General features: G+C 38.3%; 1 protein-coding gene across 5 annotated transcripts in view; it reads right to left on the reverse strand.

The window, feature by feature from the left end:
- Positions 1-23306, reverse strand: part of LOC111152345 (potassium voltage-gated channel subfamily Q member 5) — a 530797-nt gene that overhangs the window by 94968 nt on the left and 412523 nt on the right. For all 5 annotated transcript variants that reach the window (XM_022510852.1, XM_022510851.1, XM_022510853.1 and 2 more), the window contains exons 4-5: positions 6654-6829; positions 5855-5980 (exon numbers count right to left, since the gene is read on the reverse strand). In XM_022510852.1, the coding sequence (XP_022366560.1) occupies positions 5855-5980; positions 6654-6829 (302 nt within the window). The remainder of the gene's footprint in view (positions 1-5854; positions 5981-6653; positions 6830-23306) is intronic.

Raw genomic sequence — 23306 nt, forward strand, 5'->3', positions numbered from 1 at the left:
TGCCATCATATTGCATGTACTCAGTTGCTGCCATGCAGGTGAGAAAATATATTTTCTGAAAAATCTGTGGGTTGCAGATGTTGGTATAAATGTGTGTTTGTGGTAGCAAAGGTGGACTTGGAGCCCTTAGTGTGTTTAGTAATCGAGAAGTCTTGTCTTCAGGAATAATACTGCAAAACACATGCAAATTCGGGCCCAAGATTTCTTGATTTTTCTTCCCTCTTCTTTTGTTTTCTTTTTGTGTGGGATGGCAGATGCTATGGTCAGATTATAATTTGGACACTGGGAAGACTATAACTTTTTTTTTTTCTTCAATAAGAGAATTAATTCCAGACCAGTAGACATAAACCCATCCTTCTTCTCTTCAAGTAACAAATCGATAAACATTTATTGGTCTAATTTTGAGAATACAATTATGACTACTACTTTACAGCTAATTCATTTATGAGAACAAGTTAAGAACATACTATTTGTAGATTTCCAAAGCACAGTATAGTTTCCCTATAAGGCCGTGCTTCAGAGGATGATTCACATGAGGAGTTTGTCAACTGTCTCTTTCCCTCCCTTTCCCTTTTCCCCCACCGCTCCCCCCTTCTTCTCTTCTCTTCTCTTCTCTTCTCTCTGGGTTACTTCCTGAACACCTAGTTTCAGAGAGTGGGTAGCCTAGAACCTGTGCAGGAATCTGTTCATCGTAAATTCGTAGATGAGAAAGGTTTTGAGTGTGCAAATAGCATACTCTCTTGTAGGGGTGGCCTCATATCCTGTGGGTGCTACTGTGGCAGGCAGCTCAGGGTAACAGGATTCTTTGTTGTTCTTCTAGGCTCGTTGTCAAATACGTAACAACAGTAGTGACTAACATTTGTTCAGTGCCCGATGTAGGCCCTACATATCCTCATCTCATTTACTACCCATAGCAACTTTGTGTTTGGGTAATGCTATTTTCTCAGTTTTATAGAGATAGTAAATGATTCGCTGAATACCGCACCTCTGCTAAATCCCGGCGATGGGGCTGGAAGCCAAGTTTCCTGACTTTAATTCTTCTGTTCTTTTCCATACAGTGTGCGCTCAGTGTTTATGGACTAAAATCAAGTAAAAGTATTCAGCACCATGTGTAAGATGGCATTTACTAATGGAACAGACGTCTTAGGAAAAGCTTCCCACCGATATATTTCACATACCCGTGCCATTCAGGCGGGCACACAATACAGAGGCTCACAGCAGCTAAGATGTTTTGGTGGGTAGCAGCTTGTGCATGTGTGTCTCAGTTTTTGCTTGGTACTTAACAATGTTCTTGAATAGTTAGGGTTGGTGTGTTGATGATGTCTTGGCCAAGTAAAGCTTTGATACCATCAGATAATGCTTTGGTAGTGAGAAATAATTGTTAACTTTTATTTAACGTGCCAACTCTGAGTCAGAAAACAATAGCTTATCAAAGTTGCAGAAAATATTTTGTACTGGTGAGCTCAGTGGAAGGAGGGTTGATTCTCAGTGCTATGAGACACAAGGGTATTTTTTTTTAAGATTTTATTTATTTATTTGACAGAGAAAGAGAGATCACAAGCAGGCAGAGAGGCAGGCAGGGGGGGGGGAAGCAGGCTCCCTGCTGAGCAGAGAGCCCAATGCGGGGCCCCGATCCCAGGACTCTGAGATCATAACCTGAGCCGAAGGCAGAGGCTTAACCCACTGAGCCCTGACACAAGGGTATTTTTGTTTATTCCACAAATTGACACCACTTTTTGTTCTTAGATTTTTGCAGGAGGATGAAACTCATGACATCTATTTGGGCTCTACAACCCACTAAGTGTACCATACACTACACTATCCATAAAGCCTTCTGTATTATTTGCTTTGAGAAAGGCTGGAAGATTTTCAGCATGAATTCTAGGACTAACTGGCTTATATCCAATTCTTCTACATGCCTGAAGTAATCAAGCCAAGCACAGGGTCCCAGGTGGAGGCTATCGTCAGATGCTGACTCAAGAATACTTATACGATTTGCTGTTGTGTGCTTCTTAAGAAAAAAGCCACCCCACCACACTGTCTTCATCACAGAAATAGCAATAAGTAGAGAACAAACTGGCCTTTAAGAACAGATCATTATCAGGCAATATTACTTCAGGAAGACCTGATCGTAAGTTATTTCAGAATAAATCTAAGGCAAATCAAAAGGAGAAAAATAATAACAGGGAATAAGGAGATAATAACAGAAAATAACTCTGGGGAGACTTGTTCTTAAATTATTTCAGAATAAATCTGAAGCAACCAAAAAGGAGGAAAATAATAATAGGAAGTAACATCAAATGGAGCTCTGCCCAACAAATGAAGATCCTCTTTTCCTGTAGCTGCCAGGGCTTCAGCCACGAGTTGTTTCCCCTTGACCCTCTTCTACTTCTGTCACAAATGTCCCTTCAGAACTCAGAACATCTTTTCATTCTAACCCCCAATTCTCAAGTCCCTTTTGTGCTTAAGCTGTGAGTCTTCCATGAAGTAAAGAGCCTTTTGTTCCTTTTGTTACAAAGGTGCTTCCATCTAACATCCATAACGAAATGTTTTTGCCAACAGTGGCTACCATCTTTGATTGGGCACTGGCTGTGGTCTTAGTACCAGGCCCTTAATATTGATTATTACGCTTATTTAACAAACTAGGTGGTACGGAATTGTCTTCAGGGATCAGAGTTGTTTGAGTTGTTACTGGCTTTGAATAGTGCTGATCACACATGAATCCCTCCCAAAGTGGGTTTTGGGGATAGCCCTCGATATTTTTTTAACAAAAGGATGTTAATAATTACGATTCAGAATTCACTGAAATATTGTACCCACAAACCACAAACTGCATTTTGATAATGTTAATAATTTGGGCTTTCTTAATGAAGAGAATCTCCTATTTTTTTTTAACTGAAGTCTAACACTTAGAAACACTAGTTCAGGGTGCTTTCATTTCTCTGTTAATTCTGGGTACTTCCAGAGTTAGCAAGGTGTCCATTATGTGCAACATAGACAATTTTAATTAGAAAGAATCCAGCCACATATTTTACTAAGGTCTTGAACAATATATAATAAAAGGTATAATGTTCTAAATTTATTTTATTTCATATTGGAGACCCAGTATATGTTCTTCTTATAAGGAATAGAAATAGGGGTGCCTGGGTGGCTCAGTCAGTCAAGCCTCTGCCTTCAGCTGAGGTCATGATCCCAGGGTCCTGGGATGGAGCCCTGTATCCAGCTCCCTGCCCAGCGGGGAGCCTGCTTCTCCCTCTCCCTCTGCCTGCACCTCTCTCTCCCTCTGCCTGCCAGCTCCCCCTGTTTGTGTTCTCTCTCTGTGAAATAAATAAATAAAATCTTTAAAAAAAAAGAATAGAAATAATAAGCACTTTTGTTTGTTTTTTGTATATTTTTAGGCTTCAGACAATTTCATTAATGACTCAGTTAATATCAACAAACCCACTGTGGACCAACAGGCCTTTTCCTAGAAGCTTGACATCTTAGAAGATTATTCAAGACCAGATTTTTTTTTTTTAAATTTAAATGGAGAAATAATTAGGCCATTCAAAGAACCCATTAAGTACAGGTTAAGCTTCAGTCAGAATATCACTACTGAAAATGGCAATCAATGAAAATATGTTACTTCCCCTCTGAAAGTCAAAGATATGACCTTTGAAAACCTGCTACGTGGGTTATTCTGGCAAAAGAAATAAGCCTGTGACTAAGTGAGCAGTATATTAAGAGTTTCCCACACACTGTTTAACATACAATACAGCAGTTCTGATTAGTAATAAGGACAAAAGGAAGACTATTGGAAAGAAGGATAAAGAGTGGCCAGGCTGAACTCACCAACTGCATCTCAATGGGACAGGTGCACCTGAATGTCTCAAGCATTTAAATACGTTAGAATTATCAAAGAAAAACAGAAACTAAATTTAAAGTCAAATTGTTGCTTTGAAGCCTGGGATAATGAACTGTCTTCCCCTTGCTGGCTAGAAAAGCCTCCTGTTTTCTGTTTACACAGTTTATCACACAATGAGTCACAGATTTTCACTTGCATTCTACATCTAAAAGGTATTTCAAGAATGTCACACGACTGCTCTCTTTCAGGTTTTCCTCCTTCCTCCTTTCAAAATGTCCATTAATGCTTGTGGGGTAGGAGGGAGGAGCTGGGAACCAAATTATTACACTACTAGATTGCTTTGTTCCTAATGATACAATCTTGAAGACACTGACTCTGATAATTTAGGAAAAAAATCCTAACCTTCAGGTGAAGCTATTTCTGATTCTTACTCATTTTACTGCTGCTGTGTGGCCAATAAATATACCAAGTTCTGTTCAATACAAGCCCTGACAAGTTTTCTTTGTCCTTGACAAAAGTTCTAGTTCCACTGATGCACTTTTGATGAGTAACAGAACAATGAAAGAATTGGGAACCTTAACTCTATGTTCCACGAAATGAACAACCAACTTATAAATATATATATTTATTTTTTAAGTAGGCTCCATGCCCAGTGTAAAGCCCAATGCGGGGCTTGAACTCATAACCCTGAGATCAGATCGGAGCTGAAATAAAGAGTCGGACACTTAATGTACTGAGCCACCTAGGTGCCCCCCAACTTATACATATTTTGCCCACAGTTTATGTAAAGGATGTATTTTAATTTTGGTGACAATCTATCACTCAAGAAATATTACTGATGATTTATTGGAGAACTTAATTTTGTTGGGCCAAAGAGATGGGAAGCTGTTTAGACAATTATAAATGCTGTATGTTTTCACAAAACACCCTTTTGGAATGTCTTAAGGAATAAAATAGAAAGAAATAGAGTTCATATATTACAGAAAGCATTCTCTTATCTTATTAGGGCCCATGTTTCAATGACTGTTTTATAAACTCTTTACAATGCAGACAAGATTTTTGCTTTAATGGAAAACTATGCCTTGCTTGGAGCACACCCTTCCAGGTTATCAACTTCTGACTTTATGGGGCTCTGCATTTTTCATGGCTTTTGAGCTATTTTGCAGCTTTGTAAGTTATAGATAACTGGGAGCATTGCAAAATAATTCTTGTCTATAGACATGTAAATAAATTCTGTCTAGGGAGGTTTAATTGACTTCCCTCTCACACAGCTTTACCTCTATTTGAATTCATTTCAATATTATTGATCTTTATACGTTTCTGTTTTTTGGACAGTCCTTTGAACCGGATGTAACGTTGTACTAGCTTCCTCATTAATAATGACAAATTTTAAAAAAGGAGTTAAAATCTTTAGCACAGGTCTGTATGAGGTCATGATTTTTTTATCTGTTTGGCAAGTGATCCTTTAATAACAATTTAAATGAAAAGCAGGCTTTTGAGTGGAAAAATTTGAAACTAAGTGTCTATGATCTCTGATCTCAAAGATGGTTATCAGTTTTCTCTTTTTCACTTCTTGTTCCATAATTTTACTTTAACTTCCATTCAGCTACTATTCCATTTTTTTTAAACCTCAGAAAAAAACTCTTTTGATGAGTGGTAAACGGATGCAAAATTGGTCATTCAGAATCTGTGCTCCACAAAGACAAACAAACAACCCTATCAAGATTTTAATCACAGTTTAAAAAAATAATGTACCCTTATTTTGGCAACAATCTAGCACTCAAGAAATACTTCTGATGATTTATAAGAGAACTTAATTTTGTTGAGCCATAGAGATGGGAAAACTCTTTAGACAATTTTAGTTAGTGCTGTATATTTTCACATAACTCTCTTTTGGAAGTTAATGTTTTTTATGAGACCTTTCATAAATGATTCATAGAAATCATTACACTGTATTAAAAGGAGATATTTCACAACATCCAAAAAATAAAAACAGATTTTTATACTTACTGTGCCCCACCAGAGAGCATCTGCATATGTAGAAAACTCTTTATTGGCATCCTTTTCCACAAGATAGACAAGGAAAGATGAAAATATAAGAACCAAAAATCCTATGTACCAAGCTGTGATTAATTCCTAGATATAAAAGGAATGAAAGACTGTTAGAGGTTAAAAAAAAAAAAAAAAACTGTGAAAAAGGAAAAAATCTATGTATTCATTTTATTACTTTTTGGATATTTATTATATATATATTAATTTTTAAACAGAGGATGTCCCAGGGAACAGAACAACTTCTCAGCTTTTTTTATGGTTGCACAGTATTCTTTTTTTTTTTTTGGTTGCACAGTGTTCTAAAGACATGGGTTTACTATAATTTATTTGAGGCTTGAGGACTTGAAAAACATTATTTTTTACTTGAGTAACAAAGACACACAATGTTACATCAGTTTCAGGTGATTCCACATCTCTGTAGGTTATGCTGTGCTTACAAGTGTAGGTACCTTCTGTCACCACGCAACACTGTTATAGTATCACTGAGTATCCCTGTACCCAGTTTTTGATTCCTGTGACTTAGTCATTCCATAACTGCAACCTTGTCTCTCCCTCTCCCTTTCACCGATTTTGCCCCTTCTCCCAATTCCCCTCCCTCTGGGACCCGTATGATGACTTTTAAATAATCCATTATACATTGTGTTTTAACCAGCTTCTGAAATGACTAAGTTTGCTTGATGGGTTCATTACATATTCCACAGCAATCAACGAAAAAGTTTCCAAAGGCTTGTTCTATAATTTAGAAAGCAAATCTTACCTTGCTGTGAGCATAAACCACTGAACCTAGTAATTTCCAAGTGCCTCCCCTTCGGTCCATGCGCACCATGCGGAGGATCTGTAGGAAACGGAGACTTCTGAGTGCGGACGTGGCAAAAATATTACCCTGAGTTTTTGCAGAAACAACTGCTATTGAAGCGATAAGAACAATGGTATCTGAAAGAAACAGGTTGAAATAGCCATAAGTAGCCGGACATGGAAGTTTTTTTGCTCAAAATAGTGTTTCAGAAAGGTTCGCTTGGACCACTTTGTAGTACAAATAAACAGATCTTGAGCCCCAGCCTGGAGCAGAGGTACTGGGGTTCCGGGCCACCTGAAGAGTGACGAAGCAGAGAACGGGATCCACGTATTGCCTTGGTTCTGACCCTTTGGCTAGTCGATGCTTTATCTATGCAACTGTGAACCATTTGCTACAGAAGCTTGGAAGAATGGGATGGACAGTGGCCTTTGGAAAGTTCGGTGTTCCAGGGAGCACCAGGGCTATTTGGGCTTTGGTTTCATGAGCATTGCCATCCTCAGCATCCCCTGCTGGATGCCACAGAGGCATCCTAGCCCGTGTGGCTACAGAAGTGTTGTTTGGTATAATCACATTTCTTGCTTTCTTGCCAAAGAAGCTTGGAGCTCCTTTCTGCCAAAAATTCCCTTGCGTTGTGGAGTCTGCGACTTCACATACTGTCTAAAAAGGCCTCAGCTGAGTTGGATACTCTAAGCTCTCTGCATAGAGTACTCTTTATACCTGGCCGGTCAATAATGTGTAAGTTTGGTACACAAATAATAGCATATTTGTTACAATAGAGTATTAATTATACTCACTTTGCATTGCGCGGGAATGGATATTTGATGTCTGACATATTGACATCTGACTTATTTGCCATATTGAAATATGACAAATTGACATATATATTGACTTATTTGACATATTGAAAACTATCTGCTCTTTTGCAAGCTAAGAAAGAGAACCAGAGCGGCCAATAAAAGCATAGAAAAGATAAAAGAGGACTTAATTGCTCCAAGGGCAAATATCTGAGTGATGGGAAGAAGACTTTGAAGTGGGAGAAGTGAAGTAGGGATGAATGGCCTCCTATGGCAATTTTAAAAGAAGTTAACTTGACCTTAGCATCCTCAAATAAAATTTCTCTCCTGCTGCAAGTGGGCTGCGCATGACTGGGCATCCACACTCCAGAGAGGAGTTCCACTTCAAGGGCACCGGGTTTATAATTTTTCTGTGATCCTCAGGATTAACTGCTGTATGAATGGGTATTTGTCATCCAGCTCGGCCCTTCTCCCTGGATTGAGAGAAGGCTGGTCTCCGGGGGTGGACGGGGCAGATAATTGAATGGCTCTTTTGGTGCCCCTTTTGGGTCAGGACTTGGAATGTTTGGTGGTACAAGGGTCAGCTGAAGGGCTTTAACCACTTTGTGGGTAGGTACACAGAGAACCACAAGCACATCCTTGAGTAACAGCTCTCTGCAGCTGTTGGAAATGAGAAGGAATTAAATGTGTTGACCCAGACACCAAAGACATATTTTAAGTGAATAAAAAGACAGTTGCAAAGCTCTATGTGCAATATGATCTTATTTTATTTTATTTTTTTATCTTATTTTAATAAAAAATAATGACCAGGAAAATCATGTGAGAATATATACAGATTATTACCACTAATTCTCTCCAGAGGTAGAGAGAGTGGGGTGAGTATGTGGGTAAAGGGACTTTTACTAAGTTACTAATTTCTGTACTATGGCATTTTATCATAATGAAAATGTCTTTTGAAATCAGAAAAAAAAAAAAAACATTAGAGAAAAGTTAAGTGTGAAAATGTCTCTTGGTTTGCATCATTTGGAGGGATTTACTCCCGATTCAAGTAGTTTACAGACAAAGAGACATTTCTTATATGGTCCTGCTAGATATGTATTTGCTTTTATTTCTCATTGTAATCCTGCTTCATTACAAGTGTACAAAGGAAAGAAAAAGGAACAATACTCCATTAACTATGTTAAAATATTTGAGATAGGAGAAGTAAGCAAATGACTGATAGGGATGCAGAAAATACAGCACTTAAAACTTACTGGCATGCCTGGCACTTTCTTTAGTTCTGTCTTTTTTATGAATGTTAATTTTTTCATCCTTGTAACAACTGTGTTACTTAGGTCTTCTACAGATCCCATTTTACAGATGAGAAAAGGGAGGCGCAAAAAGCACATACTGTATTAATGTAAAAGAATCAGCCATCGTGCTGTTAGACTACAGTACAAAATGTATGACGCTATGAAGTTCGTTCATTAGAGAAAACCAAGACAAAGTAAAAGCAACATTGCCTGTTTGAGACAATTTAAAAAATTACGCACACTGTGAATCATAATCTAAGTGTCTGAAGTCACAAAATATGCAAAGGTAACTACAGATGTGATTTAACACCCTCATTGTAATTCAGATCAGACGAGAAAGTTGGGAGTTTGATAAAATGAAATCACAGATGAGCGACCAAATGGCAAATGATGAATGCAGTCACAAAAATGTTTCTGGTTAGATTATAGTCCTCCACTGAATTTCGCTGTCAGTGCCAGCTAGAATATTTCCCAGGCTAATATTTTAGAGGTTATGACTACTCTTTTGTTTTTATATATGTATTTATTATTTTTGTAGTTCATTATAGAATAGAGGCTCTGTGAGGTTGGATAGTTGTATCCCAAGTACCTCGAACAGTGCCTGAAACATGGTAAACACTCAATAAATATTTATAGAATGGATTTGGATTAAACACTCAAGGTAGTGTGAGCTTTGTTCTCTGACCATACCAGTGTCTTAATAACTAGAGTAAGAGTCTGAAATACTCTTGGGGTGCCTGGGTGGCTCAGTCGGTTGAGCGGCTGCCTTCGGCACACATCCTGATCCCAGGGTCCTGGGATCAAGCAAGCCCTGCCTGCATCAGGCTCCCTGCTCAGCGTGACAGCCTGCTTCTCCTTCTCCCTCTGCCTGCTGCTCTGCCTACTTGTGCTATCTTCCTGTCAAATAAATAAATAAAATCTTAAAAGAAAAAAAAGAAACTGAAATACTCTTAATCAAAGGATCACTTCATATTCCATCTTGAATTCTACTGAAACATAATAATTCATAGCTATCATCCATTAAAGTGCATAAATCTCACTAAGATTTCCTTTTTATAAAATTAGCTAGGGGCAGTCTTCAAAGATGGTGACATAGGAGGCTCCTGCGTTTCCTTCCTCCCAACGATGCGCCGAATAAACTCTTGCATGTGGAGTAATTCCCTGTGAAAGAAATCCAGAAACCATCTGAGGGACTCCTAAGCATCTGGCAGATAAGAAAATACCCACATTGAAATGCATAGGAAAGGCTGAGACATAATCTTGCCTTAAACCTCACCCTTAGCATAGTGTCATACAAATGGGAGGTAACTCCCACATCCCAGCTTCTCCTTGAGAGTCTAAGGGTTTGGACCCCATATTTAGCCTCCTAACTTTAAGACTCCCACTTGAGGGACAGGCCTTCCAAACAGCTTGTTCTGAAAGCCAATGGAGATTGCATCCACAAGATCCACCAGACTATACAGCAAACAAAGAAGCAGTTCTTAATGGGTGTGAGCACCTCTGTGGCTACCACTTGGGGGCTCAGTGCAGAAGAAAAGGGCAGAAATGCCCATCTTAGTCTTTCTCTCAAAGCATTATATTTGCATACTTAAAAGAAGTTTTTATTTAAATTCCAGTTAGTTAAAATACAGTGTAATATTAGTTTCAGGTGTATAATATAGTGATTCAACACTTCCATGTATCACCCTGTGATCATCACAAGTGCCCTCCTTCATCCCCATCACCTATTTTACCACATATGACAACCCCATAGCTAACATCAGTCAATGATAAAAAATAAAAATTTTCTTTCTAAGATAAGGATGCCTACTCTTGACACTTTTATTCAGCATAGTATCTAAAGTCCTAGCCAGAGCAATTAAGCAAGAAAAAGAAATAAAAGGCATCCAAATTGGAAAGGAAGAAGTAAAACCATCACTGTTTGCAGATGACATATTATATACAGAAAACTCTAAAGATTCCATCAAAACATTATTGGAACTAATAAATGAACTAAGTAAAGTTGTGGCACACAAAATCAATATACAAAAATAAGTTGTGTTTCTATACACTAACAATGATCTATGAAAAAGACAAATAAAAAATCCTCCTTACTATAGTATCAAAAAGAATAAAATGCTTAGGAATAAATTTAACCAAGGAGGTGAAAAATCTGTTTGGTGACATTCTATAAGACACTGATGAAAGAAACTGAAAGAGACACAAATAAGTGAAAAGATATTCCATGCTCATGGATTGGAAGAATATTGTTAAAATGTCCACACTACTCAAAGCAATGTACAGGTTCAGTGCAAACTCTATCAAAATTCCAATGGCATTCTCCACAGAAATAGAACAAACCATTCCAAAATTCATATAGAACCACAAAAGACACCAAATAGCCAAAGCAATCTGGAGAAAAAAAGAACAAGCTGGAGGCATCAGGCTCCTTGATTTCAAACTATACTACAAAGCTATAATAATCAAACCTGCATGGTATTATCATAAAATAGACACATAGATCAATGGAACAGAATAGGGAGCCTAGAAATAAACCCATGCATACATGATCAATTAATGACAAAGGAGCCAGAAATATACAATGGGGAAAAGATAATCTCATCAATAAATGTGTTGGGAAAACTGGATAGCCACATATAAAAGAATGAAACTGGACCACTGTCTTATACTATACACAAAAATCAACTAAAGATGTAAGTGTAATACCTGACTCCATGAAAGTCCTAGAAGGAAACAGGGAGAGTAAGTTCCTTGACATTGATCTTGACAGTGGTTTTTTGGATTTGAAACCAAAAACGAAGTCAACAAAAGCAAAAATGAACAAGTGGGACCACCTCAAACCAAAAAGCTTCTGTATAGAAAAGGAAAGTAGCAACAAAATGGAAAGGCAATGTACCATAGGAGAAAATATTTGCAAATCGCTAATCTGATAAGGAGCTAATATTCAAAATATATAAGTAACTCATACAACCCAATAGTAAAATAACAAATAACCCAATTTAAAAAATGGGCAGAGGAAATGAATAGATCTTATTCCAAACAAGACCCACAAATGGTCAACAGATACATGAAAAGGAGCTCAACATCACGTAATCATGAGATAATGCAAATCTCACCCTGTGAGAATAACTATTATAAAAAAGACAAGAGATAACAAATGCTGGTGAGGAGGTAAAGGAAAGGGAATCCTTGGGCCCTGTTGTGGGAATGTACATTGGTATGTTCATTATGGAAAACAGTATGGAAGTTCCTCAAAATATTAAAAATAGTGGAATATTTTTCAGCCACGAGAAAGAAGAGAATTGTAATGTTTTCAACAACATGGATGAACCTTGAGGGTATCATGTTAACTGAAATGAGCCAGACAGAGAAAGACAAATACTGTATATCACTTATGTGTGGAATCTTAAAAAGTTGAACTCAGGGGTGTCTGGGTGGCTCAGTAGGTTGAAGCCTCTGCCTTTGGCTCAGGTCATGATCTCAGGGTCCTGGGATCAAGCCCCACATAGGGCTCTCTGCTCAGCAGGGAGCCTGCTTCCTCCTATCTCTCTGCCTACTTATGATCTCTATCTGTCAAATTAAAAAAAAATCTTTAAAAAAGTTGAACTCATAAAAACAGAGACTACACCACTTCTGTGTGAAATCTAAAAAAGTTGAATCCTAGAAACAGAGACTAAACTATGATTAGCAGGAGCTGTGGGGTGGGAGAAATTGGGGATGCTGGTCAAAGATTATAAGCTTCCAGTAATAGGATGAATAATTTCTGGGGATCTAATGTACAGGATGGTGATTATAATTAATGATACTGTATTATATACTGGAAAGTTGCCAAGAGACTATATCTTAAATGTTTTCACCACAAAAAAGAAACGGTAATTGTGTGATGTGATGGAGGTGTTAGCTAATGATCAGTTGCAATATACAAGTGTATCAAATCAATAGGTTGTACACCTTAAATTGTTATATGTCAACTGTATCTCAATAAGGCTGGAGAAAAACTGGGCAGAGTAACTTAAGCTGTGCAATTAATCATCTAAAATGTTTTTTGAAAGAGAGGAGCCTTGTCTTAAGTGCATGTACCACATTTTAGTATAAGGTAGAAACTATAGACAACCCTCAAAGATTATTGGCTTCATATTTGTTTGTTTATCCATTCATGCATTAAGCAGTTAATTGAATGTCAAATATTATATTAGATGTTTGCATTAGAAATGAATATGCATTAATCCACTAGATCATCAACCTGTCACAAATACATATTAAATCTCTACCATGTACCAGGCATGGTGCTAAATACCTTACATACATCAGTGTTGTCAGTGGGGATGATTTTGCCTCCCAGGGGACATCTAGCCATGTCTGGAGACATACTTGGTTGTCTTAATTGGAAAGGGGATTACTACTGGCATCTAGTGGTAAAGGTTGCTGCAAAACATCCTACAATGCCCAGAATAGTTACCAGAGAAAAGAATTACCTAGTCCAAATGTCTATAGTGCCACCCTGGGAAACCCCAATGTACATGGCTTTACTTAGTACTCCTATGAGCTAGAAAATATTAGGACCATCTGCTTCTTGCAAACAAAGAGCTAAGACGTGCAGTGATCAACTAGTCAAGGCCCAACATCCCAAGTGGCTGAGCTGGTCATTTCTTGACTCCAAAGTTGTGCCCTTAAAAGTAATGGTATACCATTCCTTGGATAAAGAAAATCCAGGGTGACGGTGGGTGGAGTGGGATAGAGAGAAGAAGGTGGGCTGTGAGAGCAAATGGATAATAAAGCAGGAATAAATTGTTACCACATGAAGCATTCAGGAGACAGCAGAATGCAGAAAGAAAATGATACTAAAAACAGATGGTACTTTTATGGATACATCGAGAAAAAATGGGGCTAGAGGAAGAAATAGAACTGTTAATAAACAAGGGGGAACTCTATATTCCATGGAAAAAAGGCACATAATCCTGAGCTCTTAAAATCTACTTCTCCCAAAGGAAACAAATGTGAACAAGTTGGGAAGTAGTGAAGATAGTTATTGATTACTAGCAGCCCCTTAGAAATGTGAAATATAGGCTTATGGTTCTAGTAAGAAGGTTCACATACTTACTGAATCACTTAGAATGATTTATGGATGAATTCTTGAGATTTGAGGAGACTGCAAAGATTTGAATGAAGTAAATATTGTATAATGATAATTTAAGACACATAGGGACTGTAGAAGAGTATATTGTTAGACTCCACAGTATTATTTAGTCAGCAAAATCGATATAAATTGATCACCTTGGACTTTGTGTAAAAGGGATTAGTCACTGAAATACTGAAAATCCCTCATTATAAGGTGGATTCATATCTAAGGCTACCCTAACATGGACCCAAAGATTGGGTTAAAGCAAGATCAACCACGTGATCTAGCTCCATCAGCTAGATGGAGCCAGAGAGTATGATGCTAAGTGAAATCAGTCAGAGAAAGACAAATACCATTTGATTTCATTCTTATGTGAAATTTAAGAAGCAAAACAAATGAGCAAAGGGCAAAAGAGAGAGAGAGACAGAGAGAGAGACAGACAGACAGATAAACCAGGACACAGATTCTTAACTATAGAGAACAAACTGATGGTTACCAGAGTGAGGTGGGTGGGGGCAAGGGGGAAATAGATGAGATTAAGAAGTGCACTTGTGACGAGCACTGTGTGATGTATGGAATTGTTGAATCACTATATTATACACTTGAAATGAATATAACACTGTACAAATTAACTGGAATTGAAAGAAAACTTAAAAGAAAAAAGCAAGATGAACTGTACACCTGAACTTGATGGGATATATTTTGCTGCTGTAATTACATGGCATAATACATCTACTAGAAATTGTATTTTATCATACCTGGCTTAATTTCAAATCATAATGGGAAGAACTAAATCATATGGATTAAGCAAATCATGGTTGAACACTTTTAAACTAGTAATTGTAAGAATAGATGGATTCTATGGAGGTAAACCACAAAGGGGGTACATCTTGATTCCTGGAAACTGTCTGGAGACTTTCGGCTTTTAAATTTTTGTAAATTATGTTACAGTCTTAGAAACTTTCCCCTGGAAGCTAACATAAATTTCCCTCTTGCACTTTAAACTCATTTCATCTTGTTATCTCTGGGAAAAACAGAAGTGCAACAAATAAAATATTCTTCCACCACCTTTTTTGTTCTAAATTTTAGTGGCCTCACTATAAGTTAAATTTTGGATGATTTAAATAAGATATATGTTTTAAAATTATAAAATAGTAGCTGCTATAAAATATCAAAACACTAGACATATGTAGTATAAGGCAGGAAGGAAATTTATTTAATTAGCCAATTATTAATGAATTTCAGGTTACCTGAATTTTTGCTCTTAAAATGATGCTGAAATGAACACATATTTTTGTAGGTTAAGGATAAATATTTTTAGTACAGTTAAGTACACATATTTTTGTAGGTTAAGGATAAATTCCTAAAGAATTGGATTGTTGGGTTGAATGGTGGCACATTTTGAATTTTGATATCCAAGTGCCCTCCAAAGGATGGTACAAATTGTTATTAACAATGTAGGAAAGTAATTATTTTTCAGGGGCAGCTGGGTGGCTCAGGCATTAAGTGTCTGCCTTCAGCTCAGGTCATGGTCCTAGGATCCTGGGATCAAGCCCCGCATCGGGCTCCCTGCTCAGCAGGAAGCCTTCTTCTCTCTCTCCCACTCCCCCTGCTTGTGTTTCCTCTCTCGCTGTGTCTCTCTGTCAAATAAATAAATAAAAATTTAAAAAAATCTTAAAAATAAGAAAGTAATTATTTCTCTGTCTCTTGTTAATACAAAGTAATGTTAATAAAAATAACAACAGCAATAGTAATGACTAACAGAGTAATGGTTTACCGTGTGACAGATATTGCTTTAAGCATTCTCAGGTATTACATGGACTACTATAAATCTGTAATCTTTGCCAACATGATAGGCAAAGACATCACTTATTTTTCTTTACTCATTCTGTATCTCATGTTATTTAGAAGTTGAAGAAGTCAAGTCATCTAGAAAGACATTGCCCAAGAGTGTAAAAGTATTTTCTTACATTTTATTTTGGTGTATTTAGATGCTCCTTTAGTTAACATATTCACTTTTACTATTCAGGATAGTCTTTGCGACAAAATTATTTAGCTGTCCGCCACAGATGCGTGCTTCTTTTCAGAGGTGTAGAACCATCCCTGGGAAGAGGCATCCCATCCAGGGACACCATTTTCCAGGTCTGCTTGCCCCTGCGTGGGGTGATGGGACTAAGTCTAGCTAATGGAAATGAATGGAAATAAAGTGTGCTACTTTCAGGCTGAGGGGACGCACAGAGCCTTATGCCCTCTCTCATTTCCTTTCTGCCCCCTGGGTATTGCTATGAAGCATGTCCTTAGCAGTCACATTCTAAAGATGGCAGGGCCTTTGTCACCCTGGGTTCCTGAATGTCTGCCCTGAGCAGAGCCTTTACCACACACCCCACCCCCAACAAGAAGTACCTTCATTGAACTAGTAAGGAACTAGTTCGATGAACAAGTAAGTTGAATTTCACTGAACAAGTAAGAAGTAAACTTTTTTATGTTGAGAAGTTAATGAAATATGAAGGTCTGTGTAACAACCAGCATTACTCTAACTTATATAATCTTTTTTTTTTTGAAGTTTATTTATTTATTTATTTATTTATTTTTAATTTTATTTTTTATAAACATATAATATATTTTTATCCCCAGGGGTACAGGTCTGTGAATCGCCAGGTTTACACACTTCACAGCACTCACCATAGCACATACCCTCCCCAATGTCCATAATCCCACCCCCCTTCCTAATTCCCCTCCCCCCATTAACCCTCAGTTTGTTTTGTGAGATTAAGAGTCACTTATGGTTTGTCTCCCTCCCAATCCCATCTTGTTTCATTTACTCTTCTCCTACCCCCTTAACCCCCCATGTTGCATCTCCTCTCCCTCATATCAGGGAGATCATATGATAGTTGTCTTTCTCCGACTGACGTATTTCGCTAAGCATGATACCCTCTAGTTCCATCCACGTCGTCGCAAATGGCAAGATTTCATTTCTTTTGATGGCTGCATAGTATTCCATTGTGTATATATACCACATCTTCTTTATCCATTCGTCTGTTGATGGACATCTAGGTTCTTTCCATAGTTTGGCTATTGTAGACATTGCTGCTATAAACATTCGGGTGCACGTGCCCCTTCGGATCACTACGTTCGTATCTTTAGGGTAAATACCCAGCAGTGCAATTGCTGGGTCATAGGGTAGTTCTATTTTCAACATTTTGAGGAACCTCCATGCTGTTTTCCAGAGTGGTTGCACCAGCTTGCATTCCCACCAACAGTGTAGGAGGGTTCCCCTTTCTCCGCATCCTCGCCAGCATCTGTCATTTCCTGACTTGTTAATTTTAGCCATTCTGACTGGTGTGAGGTGGTATCTCATTGTGGTTTTGATTTGTATTTCCCTGATGCCAAGTGATGTTGAGCACTTTTTCATGTGTCTGTTGGCCATCTGGATGTCTTCTTTGCAGAAATGTCTGTTCATGTCCTCTGCCCATTTCTTGATTGGATTATTTGTTCTTTGGGTGTTGAGTTTGCTAAGTTCTTTATAGATTTTGGACACTAGCCCTTTATCTGATATGTCATTTGCAAATATCTTCTCCCATTCTGTCAGTTGTCTTTTGGTTTTGTTAACTGTTTCCTTTGCTGTGCAAAAGCTTTTGATCTTGATAAAATCCCAATAGTTCATTTTTGCCCTTGCTTCCCTTGCCTTTGGCGATGTTCCTAGGAAGATGTTGTTGCGGCTGAGGTCGAAGAGGTTGCTGCCTGTGTTCTCCTCAAGGATTTTGATGGATTCCTTTCTCACATTGAGGTCCTTCATCCATTTTGAGTCTATTTTCGTGTGTGGTGTAAGGAAATGATCCAATTTCATTTTTCTGCATGTGGCTGTCCAATTTTCCCGACACCATTTGTTGAAGAGGCTGTCTTTTTTCCATTGGATATTCTTTCCTGCTTTGTCGAAGATTAATTGACCATAGAGTTGAGGGTCTATTTCTGGGCTCTCTATTCTGTTCCATTGATCTATGTGTCTGTTTATGTGCTAGTACCATGCTGTCTTGATGATGACAGCTTTGTAATAGAGCTTGAAGTCCAGAATTGTGATGCCACCAACTTTGGCTTTCTTTTTCAATATTGCTTTGGCTATTCGAGGTCTTTTCTGGTTCCATATAAATTTTAGGATTATTTGTTCCATTTCTTTGAAAAAAATGGATGGTACTTTGATAGGAATTGCATTAAATGTGTAGATTGCTTTAGGTAGCATAGACATTTTCACAATATTTATTCTTCCAATCCAGGAGCATGGAACATTTTTCCATTTCTTTGTGTCTTCCTCAATTTCTTTCATGAGTACTTTATAGTTTTCTGTGTATAGATTCTTAGTCTCTTTGGTTAGATTTATTCCTAGGTATCTTATAGTTTTGGGTGCAATTGTAAATGGGATGGACTCCTTAATTTCTCTTTCTTCTGTCTTGTTGTTGGTGTAGAGAAATGCAACTGATTTCTGTGCATTGATTTTATATCCTGACACTTTACTGAATTCCTGTACAAGTTCTAGCAGTTTTGGAGTGGAGTCTTTTGGGTTTTCCACATATAGTATCATATCATCTGCGAAGAGTGATAGTTTGACTTCTTCTTTGCCGATTTGGATGCCTTTAATTTCCTTTTGTTGTCTGATTGCTGAGGCTAGGACTTCTAGTACTATGTTGAATAGCAGTGGTGATAACGGACATCCCTGCCGTGTTCCTGACCTTAGCGGAAAAGCTTTCAGTTTTTCTCCATTGAGAATGATATTTGCGGTGGGTTTGTCATAGATGGCTTTGATAATATTGAGGTATGTGCCCTCTATCCCTACACTTTGAAGAGTTTTGATCAGGAAGGGATGCTGTACTTTGTCAAATGCTTTTTCAGCATCTATGGAGAGTATCATATTTCTTGTTCTTTCTTTTATTAATGTGTTGTATCACATTGATTGATTTGCAGATGTTGAACCAACCTTGCAGCCCTGGAATAAATCCCACTTGGTCGTGGTGAATAATCCTTTTAATGTACTGTTGAATCCTATTGGCTAGTATTTTGGCGAGAATTTTTGCATCTGTGTTCATCAAGGATATTGGTCTGTAGTTCTCTTTTTTGATGGGATCCTTGTCTGGTTTTGGGATCAAGGTGATGCTGGCCTCATAAAATGAGTTTGGAAGTTTTCCTTCCATTTCTATTTTTTGGAACAGTTTCAGGAGAATAGGAATTAGTTCTTCTTTAAATGTTTGGTAGAATTCCCCCGGGAAGCCATCTGGCCCTGGGCTTTTGTTTGTTTGGAGATTTTTGATGACTGTTTCAATCTCCTTACTGGTTATGGGTCTGTTCAGGCTTTCTATTTCTTCCTGGTTCAGTTGTGGTAGTTTATATGTCTCTAGGAATGCATCCATTTCTTCCAGATTGTCAAATTTGTTGGCGTAGAGTTGCTCATAGTATGTTCTTATAATTGTCTGTATTTCTTTGGTGTTCGTTGTGATCTCTCCTCTTTCATTCATGATTTTATTTATTTGGGTCCTTTCTCTTTTCTTTTTGATAAGTCTGGCCAGGGGTTTATTGATCTTATTAATTCTTTCAAAGAACCAGCTCCTAGTTTCATTGATTTGTTCTATTGTTTTTTTGGTTTCTATTTCATTGATTTCTGCTCTGATCTTTATGATTTCTTTTCTCCTGCTGGGTTTAGGGTTTCTTTCTTGTTCTTTCTCTAGCTCTTTTAGGTGTAGGGTTAGATTGTGTACCTGAGACCTTTCTTGTTTCTTGAGAAAGGCTTGTACCGCTATATATTTTCCTCTCAGGACTGCCTTTGTTGTGTCCCACAGATTTTGAACCGTTGTGTCTTCATTATCATTTGTTTCCATGAATTTTTTCAACTCTTCTTTAATTTCCTGGTTGACCCATTCATTCTTTAGAAGGATGCTGTTTAGTCTCCATGTATTTGGGTTCTTTCCAAATTTCCTCTTGTGATTGAGTTCTAGCTTCAGAGCACTGTAGTCTGAAAATATGCAGGGAATGATTCCAATCTTTTGATAACGGTTGAGACCTGATTTAGGACCAAGAATGTGATCTATTCTGGAGAATGTTCCATGTGCACTAGAGAAGAATGTGTATTCTGTTGCTTTGGGATGAAATGTTCTGAATATATCTGTGATGTCCATCTGGTCCAGTGTGTCATTTAAGGCCTTTATTTCCTTGTTGATCTTTTGCTTGGATGATCTGTCCATTTTAGTGAGGGGAGTGTTAAAGTCCCCTACTATTATTGTATTATTGTCGATGTGTTTCTTTGATTTTGTTATTAATTGGTTTATATAGTTGGCTGCTCCCACGTTAGGGGCATAGATATTTAAAATTGCTAGATCTTCTTGTTGGACAATTCCTTTGAGTATGATATAGTATCCTTCCTCATCTCTTATTATAGTCTTTGGCTTAAAATCTAATTGATCTGATATAAGGATTGCCACTCCTGCTTTTTTCTGATGTCCATTAGCATGGTAAATTCTTTTCTACCCCCTCACTTTAAATCTGGAGGTGTCTTCGGGTTTAAGATGAGTTTCTTGTAGGCAACATATAGATGGGTTTTGTTTTTTTATCCATTCTGATACCCTGTGTCTTTTGATTGGGGCATTTAGCCCATTAACATTCAGGGTAAGTATTGAGAGATATGAATTTAGTGCCATTGTATTGCCTGTAAGGTGACTGTTATTGTATATTGTCTCTGTTTCTTTCTGATCTACTACTTTTAGGGTCTCTCTTTGCTTAGAGGACCCCTTTCAATATTTCCTGTAGAGCTGGTTTGGTATTTGCAAATTCTTTCAGTTTTTGTTTGTCCTGGAAGCTTTTAATCTCTCCTTCTATTTTCAATGATAGCCTAGCTGGATATAGTATTCTTGGCTGCATGTTTTTCTCATTTAGTACTCTGAATATATCATGCCAGCTCTTTCTGGCCTGCCAGGTCTCTGTGGATAAGTCTGCTGCCAATCTAATATTTTTACCATTGTACGTTACAGACTTCTTTTCCCGGGCTGCTTTCAGGATGTTCTCTTTGTCACTAAGACTTGTAAATTTTACTATTAGGTGACGGGGTGTGGACCTATTCTTATTGATTTTGAGGAGGGTTCTCTGAACCTCCTGGATTTTGATGCTTGTTCCCTTTGCCATATTGGGGAAATTCTCTCCAATAATTCTCTCCAATATACCTTCTGCTCCCTTCTCTGTTTCCTCTTCTTCTGGAATCCCAATTATTCTAATGTTGTTTCGTCTTATGGTGTAACTTATCTCTCGAATTCTCCCCTCGTGGTCCAGTAGCTGTTTGTCCCTCTTTTGCTCAGCTTCTTTAAACTCTGTCATTTGGTCTTCTATATCGCTAATTCTTTCTTCTGCCTCATTTATCCTAGCTGTGAGAGCCTCCATTTTTGATGCACCTCATTAATAGCTTTTTTGATTTCTACTTGGTTAGATTTTAGTTCTTTTATTTCTCCAGAAAGGGCTTTTATATCTCCCGAGAGGGTTTCTCTAATATCTTCCATGCCTTTTTCGAGCCCGGCTAGAACCTTGAGAATCGTCATTCTGAACTCTAGATCTGACATATTACCAATGTCTGTATTGATTAGGTCCCTAGCCTTTGGTACTGCCTCTTGTTCTTTTTTTTGTGGTGAATTTTTCCGCCTTGTCATTTTGTCCAGATAAGAGTAGATGAAGGAGCAAGTAAAATACTAAAAGGGTGGCAACAACCCCAGGAAAATATGCTTTAGCCAAATCAGAAGAGATCCCAAATTGTGAGGGGGGAGAAAGGGGATAAAAAGAGGATCAGAAAGAAGAAAAAAAAAAAAAAAAGGAAAGAAACAATTAAAAAAAGAAAACCAATAAGGAAAAAATATAAAAAGGAAAAAAAATATATATGTATATTAGATAAACTAGTTAAAAAACGTTAAAAAAGAAAAGGGTAAAAGTTAAAAAAACTTAGCAGAAGAAGAAAAATAAATTGAAAAAGAAAAAAAAATTAAATTAACTGCAAGGCTAAAGAATCATGGGGAGAAAGCCATGAGTTCCGTGCTTTGCTTTCTCCTCCTTTGGAATTCCGCTGCTCTCCTTGGTATTGAAACTGCACTCCTTGGTAGGTGAACTTGGTCCTGGCTGGGCTTCTTGTTGATCTTCTGGGGGAGGGGCCTGTTGTAGTGATTCTCAAGTGTCTTTGCCCCAGGCGGAGTTGCACCGCCCTTACCCGGGGCGGTCTGAGTAATCCGCTCGGGTTTGCTTTCAGGAGCTTTTGTTCCCTGAGCGCTTTCTGTAGAGTTCCGGAGGGCAGGAATGAAGATGGCGGCCTCCTGGTCTCTGGTCCGGAGGAGCCGAGAGCCTGGGGCCCCACTCCTCAATGCGCCCTCAGAGAACAGCGCCAATCTACTCCCGTCACCCTGCCTCCGGCCGTGCTCCGAGCTCACCGAGCCTGCGACCGGTTCAAGGTAACCCCGAGCTTAGCGCTTACTCCTCGCCTCTGTCTCTGTAGCCGGCTTCCCCGTTCTAATACCTGTAAGCTCTGCGACACTCAGACACCCCCGATCCTTCTGTGACCCTGCGGGACCTGAGGCCACGCTGACCCCGCGTGGGCTTCACCCCGGTTAAGCCTCTGGAGCAATGTCCCTCAGCAGAACAGACTTTTAAAAGTCCCGATTTTGTGCTCCGTTGCTCCGCCGCTTGCCGCGAGCCAGCCCCTCCCCCCGCGGTCTATCTTCCCGTCGCTTTGGATTCACTTCTCCACCAGTCCTACCTTTCAGAAAGTGGTTGATTTTCTGTTTCTAGAGTTGCTGTTCTTCTTCTCTTCGATCTCCCGTTGGATTTGTAGGTGTTTGCAATCTTTAGATAAGCTATCTAGCTGATCTCCCGCTACCTGAAGTAGTCTCAGCCTGCTACTTCTCCGCCATCTTGACTCCTCCCCCCTCTAACTTATATAATCTTTAACGTCTATGGAATTTGTCTGTCTCTGTGGTCAGGTAAAGAACTCATCTTACTTTTTATTGAATATGATAGTCAATTTTTCCAATATTACCTAATAAAAATCTATCCTTTTCTGAATGTTTCCATATGCTCATGGAGAGGTGTTTCTGGGTTCTACCCTCTTTTATTGCCTATTCCTATATCAGTGTGACACTAGACATTAGTGTAAAATCCCTTCAATGTTATTCCTTTTTTAAGAAAACTTATCAATTATTCTAAACCTACTTATTTTCCCAGGTAAGCTTTAGAATAAATTTATCAGTTGAAAAGAACTCCGAGTTCTGATACAGATTGCATAGTAAGCTTACAGATTCACATTTTCTTTATTGCCTCCCTCATGTCATATCCACTGAGGTGTTCAGCTCTGTTGATTCTGCTTCCAGAATATGTCTCACCTCGACCTTCCTTTTCCCAT

Source organism: Enhydra lutris, unplaced genomic scaffold (genome assembly GCF_002288905.1).
Source record: "Enhydra lutris kenyoni isolate GAN:26980312 unplaced genomic scaffold, ASM228890v2 scaffoldscaffold28, whole genome shotgun sequence".
NCBI lineage: Eukaryota > Metazoa > Chordata > Mammalia > Carnivora > Mustelidae > Enhydra > Enhydra lutris.